Here is a 17,492-nt window from a genome sequence, read left to right as displayed (position 1 = left end):
AAGGACAGGGCTGAGGCCATGGGTGGACATAAGCATGGGCAAGGGCATAGGCGTGGGCATGACGCACGGCAAAGAGACAAGCGTGTACTAGGGCACATGCATAGTGCAAACGGGTAGGTGTTCAAGTGGGCAATGACCATTACCTGCGTAGTAGGTACGCAGTACACGGTCTTCAGTGCTCGAAGTCTTGACATCTTTTTTTAATTTCAGAGCCTCGACCCGGGAGAGAGGGGGGGGGGGGGATGGATCAATCAATGGATAGCCTTGAATCTGGCGACTTGGGCACAGTAACATATACGCCCCCCTATTCCACGAGCGAGCATAGAAAAGAAAGGGCGTGCTGGATGATGAAAAGGTGTCTTTGTTTAATTCGAGAGAAATAGAAAAGAAAATGGCTTTCGACTTGACAAAGTCTTGGGTTGGGTTTGTCCTGGCACCTGGCTTTCCCCCCTTTCTGATTCCCGTCTTCTCGAGGCTGGGAATATAGCTTTGGTAACAAAAAAAAAATTGTTAAATATAGCGCTCATGATAGATATTTCATCCCAACATACGAGGTATACATCCCGTACTCCCTGCTCCGGAGAGGCAGCCCCACTGTATTAGTCCTGTACAATATCATCCGATTAACACGAGTCTCTTCTCCTCTTTCTCCCGAGACAGGGCATCTTGGTTTTTTTTCCCCTCTAATATGCCTGTCCCGGCTGTCCTTGGTTGTGACTGGGTGGTACGTAGTTCGCCCCAGGGATCGGGACGGCATCGTACTGTTGTTCTCCCGGCGCCGCGCCCATGTGTTGGTGTACCCGCTCTTCCGGTGGAGGAGACATGGGCGGCTGAGGAGGCGGTGATGACGATGAGAATACTCTCGGTGAGCTGATGCCCTCCGTCGCGGTGGAGACGGGAGTTGCTTTCGTTACTCGGATGGGTGGGGCTTGGAGTTTGAATGTTGATGGAGTGGTGTTGCTGTGTGGCGAGGCGAATTGTACCGGTGAGGTGCCTCGTTCTGCCGCCGAGTACATGTCGTGCGGTGACTTAAGTGCAGACGGGAATCCGGGAGTTCTGGGCGTCTGAGCGAAGCCCGGTGTGTTGGGCGCAGACTGAGTCCTCAATTGCGCGAGGTACAGGTCGGTTCGGGCGCGGTCGCGCGCGTCCATGGATTTCCTGAGTCGGTTCTTGCTCCAGAATCGGTAGAAGACAATGCCGTAGATGGCGATCACGATCACTTCGACAACGACTTCGATGATGCAGCAGATCAAGGACCAATCCTGCAGACGACACACGAGGGCGTAGTGGATATCGTCTTCGAAGAGTTGGCGTCGTTTGTTGTCCTTGCAGGACCAGCCCCAGAGATCCTGGCCGTTGCCCGAGGCTTTGCTGCCATGCAGGATGCCCGCGCCGACCAGCCACATGACAATGCTGAACATGAACCACCCCACCGCAAACATGGTGTAATACACGGCGACCTTCTCGGCGCGCTTGTGTCCACCACGGCAGTAGGCCAAAATCACCACGATGGAGAAGAGGAGCGAAACGCAAGCAATGGATAGCACGACGATTTGCGGCCAGAGCTTTTGACCCGCCGCCCACGGAGGCAGGTTGTTTCGCGCTGGTATGGATTTGGTGGCGTGGAAAATCGTCAAGACAGTCGAGAGCATGGCGAGCACGATGAGGGAACAGGAGAAGTTGACACCTCGGAGGACCATTTTGGCCATGCGTACGCGGGTTTTGACTTTCTGCATTACAGGTTAGAAAGCGACCACTGGGGGTGGTTGGAGAGAACCTACCAGATCTTTGGCCTGTTGGATCTCGGTCTTCATTTCCTCCTTCTCGAGCATTTGTTCTTCTCGGAACGTTGGAGAGAGGGGGTTCAACATTCTGGATGCGGTGCCCGGTGTCTTCATGGCGGATTTCAGAGGTTGTCCCGCGGCACCATTGGGATCGGATCGAATATATACGGTCTGCTCGACGGGCTGGTTGTCTGCGATGTAGCCGAATCCCACATCTGATGGTTTGGCGCTTTGCACGCTGCCGAAGCCGTCCTCCATCTTGCCGGTGGCAGGAGGATCGGCGAAGGGTGACTGATTCTCACCAGGACCTGAGGCGGGCGAGAAGACAGAGGTCGCCTCGGCAAAGCGAGCCCGCCTCGGGCGCTTGTTGCCGCCGGCGGTGATGGAAGAGCGTGAAGAGGCCGTTGAATTTGTCCGGATCGAGCGAGTGGTTGCTTTGATGTCGGATTTCTCGTCTAGGTCTGGGTCGTTGGCGAAGCGTTGAGTGTGGTGGGAGCGGGTTTGCGAATCGACGGTGAGGTCGATGGGAGACACAGGCTCGAAGTTTGATGGTGACATGGTGGGGAGGGAAAGGGCCTGTTCTTTATCGGGGAGGCGATAACCTCAGCCCAGTCTTTGGGTAGCGTGGGACAGGGATTCCCCAAGGCGCAGGTGGCAGTTGATCGGAGCACGCCTGGGTGCTGCAGTGCAGATGCTCGTTTGTAAGTCGGGAGGCTTGACTGGCAGTTGGCCGATGCTGACGTGAGACGGGAACAGATATAACAGGCGGGAGGCGGTATTCTCTCGAGATCCGGCAGAGAGTTATACGATAGTAATATGTTGTTATATTATCGAGAACCAGCTCAGATCTTAGGGGAGAGAAATAAAAAAAAAACCGAAGGTGGTGAGGTGGTTGAGTGAAGAGTGAGAGAGACACAAGAGGCTGATGGGCGAGAAGGTCGAGTATTAGGTTGGTCGACTTGGACTTGTGAGCTGACAACCCGAGGCGCTTCGCTGGGCCCAAGTGTGACTTGTTCGAAGGGTGTAGCGGGCAAACAGTAGTCTGCAAATGGGCTCGAAAACTACCACGAAATGCAGGGTGGAACAAGCGTGGTCGCAATTGGCGCTTTGAGGTCGGTCAACCGGCCTCTTGTTCTCTTGGATTTTCGGAGGAGATGCGGTCAGGCGGGCAATGCAGGGCGGTGCTTGGGGGCAATGGGCCAAGATCAAAGACAAAAGACACAACGACTCAGCGAAGCCTGCGCGAGCTTTGGAAAAAGGGAATATAAGGCCGGAGAGAGGGCGAAGGATCGAGGCTGGAGGGAGAGGTGAAGGTGAGGAGGAAGAGGAAGAGGACGAGGACGAGGACGAGACCTGGGTTGAGTAGTAAATGAAGCTTCTTGACGAACCCTACCTTTCTGTTTCCCATACGGTGACTTGACTATGTTAAGATGAAATCCATTCTTTTCCGAGATGGGAGGGGTGGATTGACCTGGGCGCTTGAGGATGAGAGCGACAGGTGTAGAGACAGAGAGACTGCGGGAGGTTGAGATGGACGAGAATGCAGCCAAGAGGGGCAGCAAAGGTGATCAAGGTGATCAATTCTGGGTTGATTGGACACGAGGCCTTGAGGAAGCGCCGCGCCGTGGCGAATGAGCTGCGAAGGAACTGGGCCATCACATTGCCAGCCACTGGGGACCAAGTGATGCGCTGCACGCTGTGCATTGGCGCATGTTGGATGTTTCTATCTCAGGCTGGCCACTGTGGAAGATCGGATACCGGATGCCAGGGCCTAGGGCCCAGGGAACCAAGGACGAGTGGTGGTGGAGAGGTGCCCGTGCAGTAGCAGTAGCCACTACGAGCACTTGCAGCTCAGTCGCCGCCTAGGTACGGAGTACTCAGTATAGCACTCACAGGTGCCCCCCAAGGATGGCAGCAAGAAGCAGTCGGAGGTACCTGACCCGACCTGACCTGGCCTGGGTGCTCGGGGTGGCACATCATCCCCGTGGTGGGTGACGGGCGCCCTGCAGGTTCTAGGCCTGCCGAGCTGCAGTGGGGGATCCCTTCCCCTCACGCAGGGCCTAAAGAATAATAGTAATGCCCAACTAGAGGTCACTCGGCTCATTGGCTATTTTTGGGCCTGCAAGCTGCCACCTGCAGCCGCCCAGTCAGTGCCCATGATCATCAACCCTAGAGTTTTCTATGTTTGGAACAATTACCGACCTGTGTGCTCTATTCCGTACTTCTTCTGCCCATTGCTATCCTTTGATGTCTCCCAGGAATAATCTGTGATTGGCGCTTAACCCCCTTCCGTTTGCAGAGATAATGCACGCCCACTTCTAGCAGAAATGCACTGTTGTTGCTCGTTTGGTCCACCCGTCATTAACAATACGCACTATCCCCTGCCCTGGATGAAGATTGTCACGTTACTCCGTGCTCCGTTCATCCCTTGCTCGAGCCGCCTGATGCCAAACAGCCTTCAATAATGCAGTTTGACCATATTTTCCCCGTTTATTTTCATCCTCCCCCGTAATCAGCCTGTGTCCTTGTGGATATCAACGCCCTCCCCCGATCGGTCTCATGCCCACCCTCGGCGCCAAGTCATTCGACTTTCAACAGTATGCCACAGGAGGTTGTGCCACTGCGTATTGTTCCAGGCCTTTGCTCTTCACCACCTTCTTGTTACCCATATTCAAGCTAGGAGTATTGTCGCCAGGCGGGAGTTTGATCTTCAACGCCTTGGTCGCTTTACGCTTGGATTCCTCCAGCCGCTTCCTTTCCATCTCCATCTTGAGCTTCTCGTCCCGTCTTCTCGTCTTTCTTGCTTCTGCACTCACCATCTTGTTTTCCAGCTCTTTGGCAGTCGCTGCTACCTTGAATGGATGGAATCGCTCGTGAGTTAGTGTGATATCCACGCGCTGCAGGCCGTCCCCAGCAAGTTCCAGAAAAGGTCGAGCCCACTTCTCCGAGACGTCCAGCCGGCACGGCCAGTCGAAGAAAGTGACATCAAGGGTCAGGTGCCGAAGCGCGGTCACCTGATGCCGGATCTGTCGTAAAACCATGGCCCATTTCGCATCGTGTCTCAATTTCCACCGGCGGTCAGCCAGCCAGTTGGGTTCGGCGTACCCTACGTGGGTGATCTCAAGGGCTTGGATGCTCGCGTGAGCTTCTGCGGGAATGGTCTTGAGAAAACTTCGCAACACGACGATGCGGTCGAAGCAGAACGTGGTTCTAGAATAGATGAATTTGACGACTTCACGGTTCATCTGACGACAGCTCAAGAGAAGGCCGATCTCGGTGGCGTTGCTAGTGAACTGGCCGAGCAGACGGTGAGGTGATGGCTTGTGCTTCTTGAAGGGCTCTCGTTGCTTCATCAGCTGAAGTTCCTTTTGGGGGTGGTTGGCCGAGATGATCACTCGAGCTTCGGGAATGATAAGATCATAGATCCGGTTCCTGATCTCACCGGGCAGCTTGAAGAAGGAGAAAGGCTTCGAAGATCGGGAGGGTGCAGATCTGGGGGCTTTGGCGATGGGCGCAGTAGGTGGACGACGAGTCTCTGCTTGTGGACGAGGAGCAGGCGGGCCTCGAGGTTGAGGCACAGGGCGGAGGACATGCTGGCGGTTACGGTGAGGAAGCATGCGGTTACGCTTTGACGATGACATGATGGCGCTTTGCTCTTTGCATGAGCATAGCCTGGACGAGGAGTGATGCAGAAGATACTTTGTGGGCCAGAGGTTGGATGAGATGAAAGAGAGATTCTTGGGTCGAGAGGGACGCACAAGAGAATCTTTTTGAGATGGGAACCGGGTGTGAGAATTCAGGTTCGTTCTGAAAAATGTCTGTGTGAAGGAAACTGGTAGGAACTGGTAGGAGCCGTTAGGAACTAGTAATAACCAGGACAAGAGAATGACGTTCAGTTGTATCTTGATATTGAGTTTGCGCTGAATCGGGCAGGCACCCGTCCGTCACATGATCCCCCAACTCGGATGAGCACGAAGCACGAAGTGAATTGTGCCTGACCGGTGGCAGGTGTGTGACAATGACACGTCCACTTCAATCACCACAATAGCAAGCTGCCGAACTAGCCTCGACTGTGGTGAGATAGAAGTGAAAGTGATAAGAAGATTGCAACAAGGTGGAAGGAAGCTTTAGCCATGGATCTCCAGACGAACGCTATCTCGAGATCCACAGACACCCGTCCCAACCTAGCCGTGTCGCCGCGAAGATTGTCGGGACCGGTGCTCTTGGAGTTGCGCAGATCGCTGACTGTCTATCTCGCTGCTCGCACTCCAGAGCAGGTGCGGTGGCAGGACATTATTAGCGATACAGTGCGTACGTGGGCCGTATCAATAGGAGGCTGTGGAACTCTTCGGATGTGGTATTCCCCAGCATGACTAGAGTCTAATCCTTCCTCGCTTGCTGCCTGAAGATTCTGACAAACTTGCAGCCGCCAAAGAAGCTCCCGGCTACAGTGGACAGCAAGGATATCGATCCTCGAGAGCAGCCCCTTTTGAAGCCAGTAGACGTCTGTGGGCTCATGCAAGGCTGGCACAGGGGTTGCGAGAGCCCCTGACCCCTTTACAGTGCCGAGCCCGGAAAAACATTTACCCGGTTCTGCGGTTCTGCGGTTCTGCGGTAGAGCAGTTGTGACCGAGAAAACAAGCATCTTCCCAGTTGCTATTACAGTACATTGCATCCATCAAAACAACTATTAGGCACTAGTGAACAGTGATAAACCATTCACGTTCCATAATCTTGTGTGTCCAGACTTTTTGGTAAGAAAATGACATTAACCACACCCCGTCCAGTCCCAACACGCCTGGACATTTACACATTATTTTTCTTCCCACTTCGCCGTTCCATGTCGAAGTATCTGCTGACGTTGTCGTCCAGATCACCCTGGTTCGTTCCCGGGAGAGTCTTTTCATCGTCTGTTTCGGCACCCTTGACACCCTCGACTTTCTCGTACAATTCCCGGAGCTCGTTGATCCGAGCGAGACGATCTAGCTCTGGGTTATACTGGTGGTGTCGCTTCAAGACGACTCGTTCGTACCAACTGAGATGTCTGGGATGAATCGCGATGCCGTGATAATCCTGAGATCGTCCTTCCCGAACGAAATACCAGTATCGCTCTTGTTCACGAAGGTCAAGACCTGTTGTATCTGGGATGAATAAAATGGTGACAATAAAGCCGATAAGCCCAAACCAGCTGACGACCTGTCAAATCCATTAGTACCCGCTTCTCAGAAGTTAGCTGACCCATAACTTACCCAAAACTTGGTCCTGCCCCCGATGTAGTTGTAGATGATAGTTGCACAGAGAGCCCCCAACTTGCCAACCGCTGCGCTAAACCCATGCGCAGTAGCTCGAATGGGAGCAGGATACACCTCGCCTGCCACCAAGAACGTCGTGGAGTTGGGTCCAAATTGAATCCAGAAACTGCTGAAAAAGTAGATAAATTCAAAGGCCTTCCCCCCTGGCCCCTTGACGTCCAACACTGGGTAAAGCCCCGCAGCAATGATAAACAGAATGAAGGACATGATAAACCCCACGGCTTGCATTCTTTTGCGGCCATAGAATTTGTGATCCATGAAGAGGGCGGCCAGGTAGTAACCGGCAAGCTCACAGCCGATGTTGATCAAATTGTAGAGCCACAACGTTCCCACCTGGCTGGAGCTGGAAGTGACAATCTGAAGAAAGACATTCCTGAAGATCTGATTGCCGTAGAAAGGAAAGTCATTGCAAAACCAACACAAGCTCGTAGCCAGAAGTCGATGCCAATAGTGATTCATGGTCAGTTTCAACGACGTCACGTCATATCCCGTCACTTCGCCCTTCTTTCTCGAGGCCTTGAGGGATTGATCCACGCCTTTCAGCTTGTACACACGAAGATACAAGAAGTAAAGGAGGCAAAGTCCGGCAATACCAAACGAGATTCGAAAGGTCGCCTGAGCCGCGGTTTTGCCGTACCCGGGATTGAGGCTGTGGTTGAAGATGAGCATGACCAAAATAAGTACCAGCTGGTTTCCGAGTTGCCCCCAGCCTTGCATCAAGAATGCCAACGCCACCGACCGACCCCGATGCAATCGGTCATTCCTTGAGCTTGCTTGGCCATGGATACCTTCCATGGCGGTGGACGAGGTCATGGGATACTCGCCACCCACTCCAACCGAGAACCAGAAGAGGCTGATTCCATACATGACTGTCCACCCGGACAGCGTAACACCCCACATTGATGTCAGAAGAATGGTCCCGGTCAACATGATGAGCGCGTCTTGAATCAGGCCCCAGCGCCGGCCAATCCAATCGCCAGTGATACCAACTAGGATTTGCCCACAGATGATACCGAGAATCTCCATGTAGCTGATGGCCTGCACCATGGTTTTGTCGCAGACTGAATGCTTCCTCCAGCACTGAGGCCACACGACTTCCAGGAGGGGTAGGACATTCCCCACAGAGAACAAGACGTAACCCTCGGTGAAGAATCCGACGCCGGTGACGGCATAGTTATGAAGATATCGGTTGATTGGATCCAGAGGGTCAGCCTTGAACATTTGCCACACGTCCCTTAGTTCTCGCCTGGCCTCCGAGCTATGTTGGTCGTTCACCCATTTGGTACGTTCTCCGGCCGGTAGGTCAGCCCAGTAGGTCGTGCCCTTGAATGCATCATCGGGGTACAAGGTCTCCTTGAGGAGGGACTCGTGCTCGCGTGGCAGACCTTGGAAGGAGATATCCCTCTCTGTGGGCGCTACCCAATCCTGCCTGGGTTCTTCGTGTTCTTGGTTCTGCATGGTGACAGATCATGTGGACGGAGGCAGACCGCTTTCAACTAAAGTCTCTGCTGGAGACTGCTTTGGGGTGTCAAGATGGATAGGTCCCTCAGAACGAGGGTTGTTGATTATATCTGCCATTGTGCATGTCCAAGGAAGAGCGGAAGGAACGAGGGAAAGGGAGGGCATGACGTCGGGATTGACTTTCTCGTGGCCTCGCACTGCAATCCATGTATCATTCTTCACGCATACCTCCTTTTCTGACCAGGCTGAACCGAATCCTCTTTCGACAGATTGGACGAATCAGACAATCAAGGTCGATACATGTGCTTCGAGAGGGACTATACACTGGAAGGCCGCAGAGAAGGGTTGATCCCCTTGTCGCAGATCGATCTGGCGATTTCTGACGATATTCCATATTTGATGTCATTGACAACGGCGCGACACCTCGGCCGCCTCTTCGGTGATTGCCACCCACATGCGAGGCCGTATCGCTTATGTCATATGTCTTGCGGAGGAGGCACGTTTCCCCACATGCTCACTCGCCGACACGGACGCGGTTAGAAGGGTTTCGGCGGTCGAGTCAACGACGTGGCAGTGGAATCAATGCTTGAGGGGACGTCTTTTCTCTGCGGGTGGGCAACAAGGACAAGCACGACAAGTTTGGGCCAAGGTGAGGAAATGATACAGATACTTCCCCGTAGGACTTGGCACTACGTTGAGCACGTAGACCTTGAAGTGCAATCTTGAAATTTCTTGCATGATTCCAATCGCATGTTTTGCATATTCGGGAGTTAAAGGTGGAAAAATTATCACCTTGAAGTTCGCCCTGCAAGACTTCCTGCAGAACTTATCGCTAATCACCATCAGTCAATGTGGCTTGTTCTGTAGACGACTCATCCACCGACACAGCAATTTCCTCCTCCAAGTCTCCAAACTCCAAGCATTGAGTGGTCTGCGATACAATGGCTTCCCAGAAGATAGGCATGTCACCTTTGCCACGTGACCCTCCACAGTTCACACCTCGTTCTAACACAGTTAGCCATTCTTTCCGTCTATGACAAAACTGGCCTACTCGATCTCGCGAAAGGCTTGATCAAGCAGAATGTTCGCCTTCTCGCTTCTGGCGGGACGGCGAAAATGATCCGCGAGGCTGGGTTCGCCGTTGAGTGCGGGATTTCCTACCTTGCCAAACCCTCCGAATGTGCTAATGCTCTTTAGAGATGTCTCCGCCATCACAAAAGCACCCGAAATGCTCTCCGGTCGAGTCAAGACCCTTCATCCGGCCGTCCACGCAGGAATCTTGGCTAGAGATCTCGCTTCTGACGAGAAGGATCTCGCTGACCAGAACATCAACAAAGTCGACTATGTCGTCTGCAACTTGTACCCGTTCAAAGACACTGTTGCGAAGATCAACGTGACTATCCCTGAAGCCGTGGAAGAAATCGATATTGGAGGGGTCACCCTGATCAGAGCAGCAGCCAAGAACCATGCTAGGGTTACTATTCTGAGCGACCCCGAAGACTATCACCACTTTCTTCAGGAACTGGACAAAGGCGACATCCCTGAGGAGAGTCGCCAGAGATATGCTCTGAAAGCTTTCGAACACACCGCTGATTATGACGCTGCCATTTCTGACTTCTTCCGCAAACAATATGCCGGGAATGGTGTGCAACAGCTCTCTCTTCGATATGGCGCCAACCCTCATCAAAAGCCCGCCGCTGCATTTGTGCGCAACGGGAAGCTGCCTTTCAAAGTTTTAGGTGGCTCGCCGGGTTACATCAATCTTCTTGACTGTCTAAATGCCTGGCCCCTTGTGAAAGAACTCAAGCAAGCACTCGGGCTTCCAGCTGCTGCAAGTTTTAAACATGTCTCTCCTGCCGGCGCCGCTATTGCGGTACCGTTGAATGAAAAGGAGCGACGAGTCTACATGGTCGACGACATCGAAGGGATCGAGATTTCGGGTCTAGCGCAGGCATACGCTCGAGCGCGGGGTGCGGATCGAATGTCGAGCTTCGGCGACGTGATTGCTCTGTCCGACAAATGCGACGTCCCCACCGCGAGGATCATCTCCCGAGAAGTTTCCGATGGAGTCATTGCGCCGGAGTATGAGCCAGCAGCCCTTGAGATTCTCAAGAAGAAGAAAGGGGGTAAATATCTGGTCCTCCAAATGGACGAGAGCTATGAGCCTCCCGCACAAGAAACACGTACCGTGTACGGTGTCCAACTAACGCAAGGACGAAATGACGTGAAAATCTCGCCCAACGAGACATTCGACTCCGTTATCCGGCCGAAAGATTCTCCAAAGCTCTCGGACTCGGCGCTGCGCGACCTTACTGTGGCGACCATCGCGGTGAAATACACCCAGTCAAACTCTGTCTGCTACGCGTTGAACGGTCAAGTTATTGGTCTCGGTGCTGGGCAGCAGAGTCGCATTCACTGCACGAGACTAGCAGGCGACAAGGCCGATAACTGGTGGATGCGGTTTCATGAACGCACACTGTCGATAGCATGGGCCAAGGGGGTCAAGCGGTCGGAAAAATCCAATGCCATTGACATGCTGTGCTCGGGCCAAGTGCCTCCCCAGAGCGAGTTCGAAACGAAAGATTATGAGAGCAATTTTGCAGAAGGGTGTGTGCCGAAGCCCTTCTCTCCTGAGGAGAGACGGCAATGGTTGGGCAAACTCGGCGAGGTGGCGGTTTCAAGTGATGCCTTTGTGAGTTTTGTTTTGCCCTCACTGATTTTTCTCTTTTCTTCAACTAACATGAGTCAGTTCCCATTCGTGGACAACGTATACCGAGCCGCGCGAAGTGGCGTGAAATACATTGCTGCCCCGACCGGCTCGCAGAACGATGGCGCTGTATTTGACACAGCAGAGAACCTGGGGATAACGTTCATTGAGCAGAGCACGAGACTGTTTCACCACTGAAACCTTTTTCGGCCCAACAGTGAGAAACAGTGGTGGGGAGATTCAGAACGAGTGATTTGACGGGGGAGACGGATATTGGCCTCAACGCCATGTGACGACGACGACGCAGTACGACCTACATGTCGAAGGAGATGCTTCAGTGCGGAAGATCTCAACTGATGATGGATACCCCCTCAAAAAGCCATAGACACGCATGAACAATTCCAATTGACACCGAATCTCTTGGAACCCCGCCGGTCAGCCCTGACATGATATCAATATGCGTCCTCGTCACAAAGACAATCCTCTAATCCTCTTATGGTAGTTGGGTAGCCGTTCAAATTCGCTTACCGGTGCTTGCTCCGACGTCCGCCATCCTGTCAAATCGTGATCGTCCTGCATATGCAAGGTCAACTGCTTTGTGCGAGCTCCAGGTGATCTACTGCTGTAAATACCAGGTATTGCTCTCTGGCATTGTCCAAGAACTCGGGCAAGGGACACCGCTGTCCGCGCGAGAGCCTTTCGAAAATACGATGTAATGACGGCTTATCTTTTCGCCGACTCCCGAGTTGATGGCGGCTGCGCCCCCCGGTCCTTCAACCCCTATTCTTTTGGACCCAAAGTCCGCACTTCAATCGTACATCAGACCGCCTCTCCCAGTGCTGCTGTCTCTCGAGAAACTTGTCCTCGAGCACTGGGAGCAGGTCGTTCCCTTGCGCGTTGGACGCCTCTCGGATCCCAAGATCAGCCAAAAGATCGACCTTCGCGCCGGGAAGTATGGTTTCGCCACAAGACATCAGCTTCGGCCTGTCCACAACATGGCTCGGCCTGCTAGGCTACCTCATTCTGGCCAGAGTCGCCTATGATCTCGTCTTAGCCGTCTACAGGATCTACTTCCATCCCCTTCGGCGATTCCCGGGCTCCAAACTCGCCGTCGCCTCGTACTGGTATGAAACCTACTACGACGTCTTCAAGGGCCATCAATACGTGTGGAAGATCAAGGAAATGCACGAAAAGTATGGGCCGATCATTCGCACCAATCCGGACGACGTGCACATTCATGATCCGGACTTCTTCGACGCGTTGTACGGCTTGAAGCTTGACAAGTGGGCGTGGTGGACACGGGGTTTTGCGGTGCCCACGGCCGGAGGCATGACCGTGGAGCACGAGATCCATCGAAAGAGGCGAGGAGCTCTGAATCCTTTCTTCTCCAAGGCCAGCATTGTCGCGAATATGCCCGTCATCCAGGAGAAATTGGCCGTCATGTGCGAACGACTAGACAAGATCAAGGGGAGTCGGGAGGTGCTGGACCTTGAGGCCGTGTATTTGGCTTTGACCACCGATGTGCTCACGCAGTGTTCCTATGGCTGGACGTACGATTACATCCACCACCCGGAATGGGCCATGACCTGGAAGCTCGTCAACACTGGCGGACGCGCCTCGGCGGCTATTGTGCGCTCATTCCCACTGATCGGGGCCATCGTCCGGTCCATGCCTCTCTCCGTGGCGATCAAACTCGTTCCACCGGTCGGCTTCATGAAATCCTGGATGCAGCGTGTCGGGATCCAAGTGAAGAAGATCAAATCGGACCCAGAGACAATGCAGGCCATCAAGACCGAGAAGAGGCGCAAGGACACCATCTTCGCGCAGATTTTGTCGAGCGATCTCCCCGAGGATGAACTGAGCGATGAACGGCTGATTGACGAGGGCGTCTTGATTGCCACCGCGGGCTCTGAGACAACCGCCTGGGCTATTACCATTACCACGTACCACATCATGAAGAACCCGGACGTGTTGGCAAAGATGCGCGCGGAGCTGTCCAAGGTCGAGATCCCGCCCGGTGACCCGGTGGCTCCCTGGACGTCGTTGGAAAAGATGCCCTACTTGACCGCGGTCATCAAAGAGGGCGTCCGGATGGCCGGTGGAATGCTGTCTCGCTTGCCACGGATCTACGACAAACCAATCCAGTACAAGGAATGGACCATCCCGGCCGGCACGCCGGTCGCCATGACACCGCACCTGGTCCTCATCGACGAGAACATCTTCCCGCAACCCCGCAAATTCGATCCAGAGAGGTGGCTGGACGAAGACGCCATCGCCGAGGGGAAGACCACCAGCCGTCTGGACAAATACATCGTGGCGTTCGGCAAGGGATCCCGAAATTGCATCGGCATGCACTTGGCGTACGCGCAGCTGTACATGTCCGTGGCCGCCATGGTGATGAGGTATAATCTGGAAATGTACCAAACGGACGACAGCGATGCGACGCCCACGAGGGATCTGTTCACGGCCGGGGTGAAGCTGGATAGCCAAGGGATCAGGATCATTGTGCACGACAAGGATGAGAAGATTTAGAGACCGGAGGGAGAAAGAGAGTTTTGCGGTGCTGTGGTTTCGTGCATGAAACATTTCGGCATCGACTCTTGCCCCTTCACAGCGTTAGACCCTTTTTGAGGTATCAATGTAGAAATCGCTTAGACATAGAAGACGTTAGCAGACTCGAAGACGGCGCTTTAAGCAAAGTCTGGTTGTAATCAATCCAATTCCGTCCCCACGGCCCTTTTCCTCACCATCTGTCGTACCGTCTAGTCAGTAGCCAGCTGTTTGGCCCTCCAATCCCAGTACTTCCTCCGGATGGGATCCCACTTGCTGCCCAACGCGTCCAGACAGGCCTTGCTCCTCTCGACTTTGCCGTCCAGGCGATAGATGTCAGCCAGCCAGTCGATGGCGTGGCTGCTCCTCACGGCGCCGGAGTCGCTCAGGAGGTCCGCGTCCTTGCCGCCGACGAACCCCTCGCAGAAGACCTGCAGGTCGGTGACGGGGATGGCGGCGCGCTTGAGTACGCCGCGGAGGTAGTTCCAGGGCGACGGGTTCTGCGGGGCCGCGGCGATGTGGTCCTTTGCGTAGTTGACCTCGCGCGCGACCACGTCCTCGTCGACTACCAGCCCGCCGCCGCCGCTCGCGAGCACGTCCTTGCGGATCCCGCCACCCGGAGAGTTCTCGATCGCCGCCAGCTCCTCGGCGCCGAAGCACACAAAGTACCGGTGGTTCCAGGCCGAGTTGTTGCGCACGTCCTCGTGGATCAGCGCGTCGACCGCACGCAGCTCTGCGTCCGTCGTCAACAGCGGGTCCGGGAACCGCCGGCACAGCCACTGCCGGTACGTCCAGACGTGGTAGTTCTTGGCGTCGAACGAGAGGATGTGCGTGATGAACTCGGGCTCGTTGGCCGGGAAGGTCGGCAGCAGGGAGACCAGGAGCTGGCGGTGGTGCCTGCAGAAGGACAAGGTATAAGTCAGGGATGAAGGGACGTTATGTGGTTACTTTGGTAGGGAGCGGTTGGGTTTGCCCGTATGAGAAAAAAAAATGGGAATAAATGGGCTTGCAGATAGACAACAACTCACCAGATCTGATAGTTCTTCAAATTGCGCTCACTGACCCCTTCCAACCACTCCAGTTCCTCCCCGACACCATCCTCGACACTCACCCCCTCCTTGTCCCACAGCGACCTCAAGATCTTGGCACGATACAGCCACACCGTGTAATGCGCCGGGTTCATCCCGATGATGTCCTCGGTCAAGTCCAGCGCCCGCCGGCTGAACTCGTTCGCGGCCATCACGGCCCGCAGGTACGACATGGCCTCGCTGTACCGCACCGAGTAGGCGATGGTGGCCAGCGCGGGGCCGGGATCCTTCTGGCCTGGCGGGCCGTCGATGAGGGGGATGGGGACGACATCTTTCCACAAGGGCGACACGGCGTAGAACGGTTCTTTGGACTTGGCCTTAGGTTTTCTGGGTATCGCGGTCGAAGCAGCAGCGTCAGCCATGTTGTGAACTGGCAATCAGTCGTCTGAAGGGAGGCTTCAGCGAAGAGGCATGGACAAGCGACGAGCAACCCTCATACACGTTGGCTGGCTGCAATCAAGCCGGGTTGAGATCAGGTCGCCGAGTCAAAGATGAGTTAACTTCGCGACCATGTCATGCGGTTTGACCAGACGGTTTTATGGCCGGCATAGAGGGACAAGCCAATTCACATCAGGGCACTCACTCCATCTGACTGAAATTGGGCGGAATGAAGAGAACAATACGAAGATGAAATCCGCTTCGGAGGAATTCGAGGACTGTGCTCCGACTCCTCCACGTGATACAGAACAAACATCGTCTCTCTTTGCGTGCTGCAATAATCAGGTCGTTGACAACAATATAATACATAAAGCGCGAGAACTTTTGCTCTCTCATTAATTAGATAGCCCTTCCCACTGGAACTTTGATGCATTGCGCCTTCGCTAATAAAACATCAAGGAACGGGTCCGTAGCTGGACTACCTCCAGAACTTCCATTCAGGTCGCCTTTCATCAAGGCCAACACCCACCAACGCCTCAATTCCCTCTTCACCTTCAGCATTGAGGAACTTCTGTTGGTCAATTTCTTCGCCTCCTTCTTCCTCTGTGCCATTGTGCAGGACTGCAGGGTAGAGCATGCCGACGCCATTACCTCCTAGCGTAGTCGTGTGCTCCTCAAACCCTGCAGCTTCGAACTTTTGCTTCAACTCGACAATCGCAGCTGGGTCAACGTCTCGCTTGAGTAACGTGATGGCACATCCACCGCCTCCAGCTCCAGTGAGTTTGGTCCAGCCAATGTCGGCGTAGTCCACCAACTCCCGAATGCGTTCCAGCTTGGGATGAGACACCCCGAGTGACACCAGCAATCCGTGGTTGATGCGGAATAAATCACCCAAATGCTCGATATTTTGCTCTGACGCAGGATCGAATTCTTCCGAGGTGATTAGAGCGTGTGCTGACATCGTGACTTCGTCAATGCTGTCCAAAGTCGCCTCTGTCACAGCTGGGTATTTCTTCTTCAGGGCCGCGACTTTGGCGACCTCTGCGGCGGTTGTGCGGGGTTGCTTTGTGTTGACCAACATCAAGGGAAGTTCGGGGAAATCTTTTAGTGGCGTGGCACTCGGGGGCTTCGAATAGTCAAGCCTCTTGAACAGAACAGCCCTTCCATGTGTTGCGACAGTATTGTCCACCCCACTGGGGTTACCATGGATGCATAATTCTCCGACAAAAGCCCACTTGTTTATTCTCTCAAGTTGTATTTGGATTTCTTCCTCTGGTTGATCGTGATGTGGTCCAGACAAGACATGGATCTGTTTGAGGAGGGCAGCACTGATGCAAACGCAAATGCTCGCGCTCGATCCGAGGCCCGCGCTAACCGGCAGTGTAGACCGTAGGGTATAGATACAAGCCTGCGCAGCAGGCGTCTGAAGACACAAAAACAAATACAAGAAAGCAGAAGCAGCATTCTGATGAATCCTTCTCTTGTCTCCGTTCAAATGGGTAGACACCGTTTCGATATGCGGCTTCATGGCGGCAACGAGCTCAGGGTCCAGCGATGTCACCATGTCGTAGTATCGGGGTTTCCGCGTCGTCTTTGTGAAGACATGCCAAGGCAAATTGTCGATATTCCAGGTGTGGTCGAGGCCGATATCTGGGAACACGAGCTGAATCGTCCGATGCGATTTCGAGAGCGCGGTAACGAGGAGGTAGGATCGCAGGGAGACGGCCGCGGCCATTGCTGCTTTGCCGTGGACAACGGCATGTTCTCCAAAGACAATGACTTTGCCGGGGGCAGAAGTCATGAAAGCGGGGGCCATAGGCGACGACGACTTGCGTGCTGAGAGGGACCGGCGCACCAAGCCATCCTTTGAGTGGCCATTGAGCCCGTTGACCCCGTTGACTTTGGGAGTGCCATTCATCGCTAACTCGACACGATGGACCATGGCCCTTTGTACGCAATGTGAGTAAGGGCGCTCGAGAGCGCCAACTCTCGTGAAAAGAACGGTGTGGTGGTGGTGGTGGTGGTGGTTGGGGCAAGTGGAAGGGTGAGGTGGTGAGAAAGACGGGGGAAGATAATTTTTGCCAGCGCAGCCAACATGTTGTCGAACGACGGGGCGGAGGGTGCAGCCAGTTAAGCTTATCGTTTAAGGGCCCAAGGGGCCACTAACTGCAAGTTTATGCAGGAACGGGCCACTCTCTCGCCCCGCTTGCCG

The 17,492-nt window shown here is 54.2% G+C and overlaps 7 protein-coding genes across 7 annotated transcripts; 2 read left to right on the top strand and 5 right to left on the bottom strand.

Annotated features, from left to right (window-relative positions):
* Positions 1–265: 265 nt before the first annotated feature.
* Positions 266–3,169, bottom strand: PV07_09541 (uncharacterized protein). The gene is made up of 2 exons (XM_016396807.1): positions 1,782–3,169; positions 266–1,730 (listed from the first exon to the last, which is right to left on the bottom strand). The coding sequence occupies exons 1-2, from the start codon at positions 2,340–2,342 to the stop codon at positions 684–686; spliced, it is 1,608 nt and encodes a 535-aa protein (XP_016246663.1). The 5' UTR covers positions 2,343–3,169; the 3' UTR covers positions 266–683.
* Positions 3,170–4,352: 1,183 nt separating this feature from the next.
* On the bottom strand, positions 4,353–5,849 carry PV07_09540 (uncharacterized protein). Its single transcript, XM_016396806.1, has one exon. The coding sequence runs from the start codon at positions 5,423–5,425 to the stop codon at positions 4,376–4,378; it is 1,050 nt and encodes a 349-aa protein (XP_016246662.1). The 5' UTR covers positions 5,426–5,849; the 3' UTR covers positions 4,353–4,375.
* Positions 5,850–6,510: 661 nt separating this feature from the next.
* Positions 6,511–9,153, bottom strand: PV07_09539 (uncharacterized protein). Its single transcript, XM_016396805.1, has 2 exons — positions 7,034–9,153; positions 6,511–6,980 (listed from the first exon to the last, which is right to left on the bottom strand). The coding sequence occupies exons 1-2, from the start codon at positions 8,552–8,554 to the stop codon at positions 6,591–6,593; spliced, it is 1,911 nt and encodes a 636-aa protein (XP_016246661.1). The 5' UTR covers positions 8,555–9,153; the 3' UTR covers positions 6,511–6,590.
* A 183-nt stretch (positions 9,154–9,336) lies between these two features.
* On the top strand, positions 9,337–11,832 carry PV07_09538 (bifunctional purine biosynthesis protein ADE17). The gene is made up of 4 exons (XM_016396804.1): positions 9,337–9,517; positions 9,576–9,702; positions 9,755–11,249; positions 11,307–11,832. The coding sequence occupies exons 1-4, from the start codon at positions 9,499–9,501 to the stop codon at positions 11,460–11,462; spliced, it is 1,797 nt and encodes a 598-aa protein (XP_016246660.1). The 5' UTR covers positions 9,337–9,498; the 3' UTR covers positions 11,463–11,832.
* Positions 11,833–12,013: 181 nt separating this feature from the next.
* Positions 12,014–13,992, top strand: PV07_09537 (uncharacterized protein). Its single transcript, XM_016396803.1, has one exon. The coding sequence runs from the start codon at positions 12,219–12,221 to the stop codon at positions 13,794–13,796; it is 1,578 nt and encodes a 525-aa protein (XP_016246659.1). The 5' UTR covers positions 12,014–12,218; the 3' UTR covers positions 13,797–13,992.
* Positions 13,833–15,505, bottom strand: PV07_09536 (uncharacterized protein). The gene is made up of 2 exons (XM_016396802.1): positions 14,843–15,505; positions 13,833–14,711 (listed from the first exon to the last, which is right to left on the bottom strand). The coding sequence occupies exons 1-2, from the start codon at positions 15,262–15,264 to the stop codon at positions 14,027–14,029; spliced, it is 1,107 nt and encodes a 368-aa protein (XP_016246658.1). The 5' UTR covers positions 15,265–15,505; the 3' UTR covers positions 13,833–14,026.
* Positions 15,506–15,563: 58 nt separating this feature from the next.
* Positions 15,564–17,363, bottom strand: PV07_09535 (mevalonate kinase). The gene has a single exon (XM_016396801.1). The coding sequence runs from the start codon at positions 17,220–17,222 to the stop codon at positions 15,759–15,761; it is 1,464 nt and encodes a 487-aa protein (XP_016246657.1). The 5' UTR covers positions 17,223–17,363; the 3' UTR covers positions 15,564–15,758.
* Between the last annotated feature and the right edge of the window lie 129 nt (positions 17,364–17,492).

Source organism: Cladophialophora immunda (assembly GCF_000835495.1).
Source record: "Cladophialophora immunda strain CBS 83496 unplaced genomic scaffold supercont1.5, whole genome shotgun sequence".
Taxonomy (NCBI): Eukaryota; Fungi; Ascomycota; class Eurotiomycetes; order Chaetothyriales; family Herpotrichiellaceae; genus Cladophialophora; species Cladophialophora immunda.
The sequence above is the reverse complement of the archived record's forward strand: the minus strand, read 5'-3'. Positions and strand labels throughout refer to the sequence as shown.

What these genes read in the sequence shown, in the direction of transcription:
- PV07_09541 (XM_016396807.1), bottom strand. Translation starts at nt 2,342, where the DNA reads ATGTCACCATCAAACTTCGAGCCTGTGTCTCCCATCGACCTCACCGTC. An exon ending in TCCAACAGGCCAAAGATCTG is followed by an intron (nt 1,731 to 1,781) that starts GTAGGTTCTCTC and finishes CCTGTAATGCAG; the next exon opens with AAAGTCAAAACCCGCGTACG.
- PV07_09540 (XM_016396806.1), bottom strand. Translation starts at nt 5,425, where the DNA reads ATGTCATCGTCAAAGCGTAACCGCATGCTTCCTCACCGTAACCGCCAG.
- PV07_09539 (XM_016396805.1), bottom strand. Translation starts at nt 8,554, where the DNA reads ATGCAGAACCAAGAACACGAAGAACCCAGGCAGGATTGGGTAGCGCCC. An exon ending in GGGGCAGGACCAAGTTTTGG is followed by an intron (nt 6,981 to 7,033) that starts GTAAGTTATGGG and finishes TGGATTTGACAG; the next exon opens with GTCGTCAGCTGGTTTGGGCT.
- PV07_09538 (XM_016396804.1), top strand. An exon ending in GAGGCTGGGTTCGCCGTTGA is followed by an intron (nt 9,703 to 9,754) that starts GTGCGGGATTTC and finishes AATGCTCTTTAG; the next exon opens with AGATGTCTCCGCCATCACAA. An exon ending in CGGTTTCAAGTGATGCCTTT is followed by an intron (nt 11,250 to 11,306) that starts GTGAGTTTTGTT and finishes AACATGAGTCAG; the next exon opens with TTCCCATTCGTGGACAACGT.
- PV07_09537 (XM_016396803.1), top strand. Translation starts at nt 12,219, where the DNA reads ATGGTTTCGCCACAAGACATCAGCTTCGGCCTGTCCACAACATGGCTC.
- PV07_09536 (XM_016396802.1), bottom strand. Translation starts at nt 15,264, where the DNA reads ATGGCTGACGCTGCTGCTTCGACCGCGATACCCAGAAAACCTAAGGCC. An exon ending in TTGAAGAACTATCAGATCTG is followed by an intron (nt 14,712 to 14,842) that starts GTGAGTTGTTGT and finishes GTCCTTCTGCAG; the next exon opens with GCACCACCGCCAGCTCCTGG.
- PV07_09535 (XM_016396801.1), bottom strand. Translation starts at nt 17,222, where the DNA reads ATGGTCCATCGTGTCGAGTTAGCGATGAATGGCACTCCCAAAGTCAAC.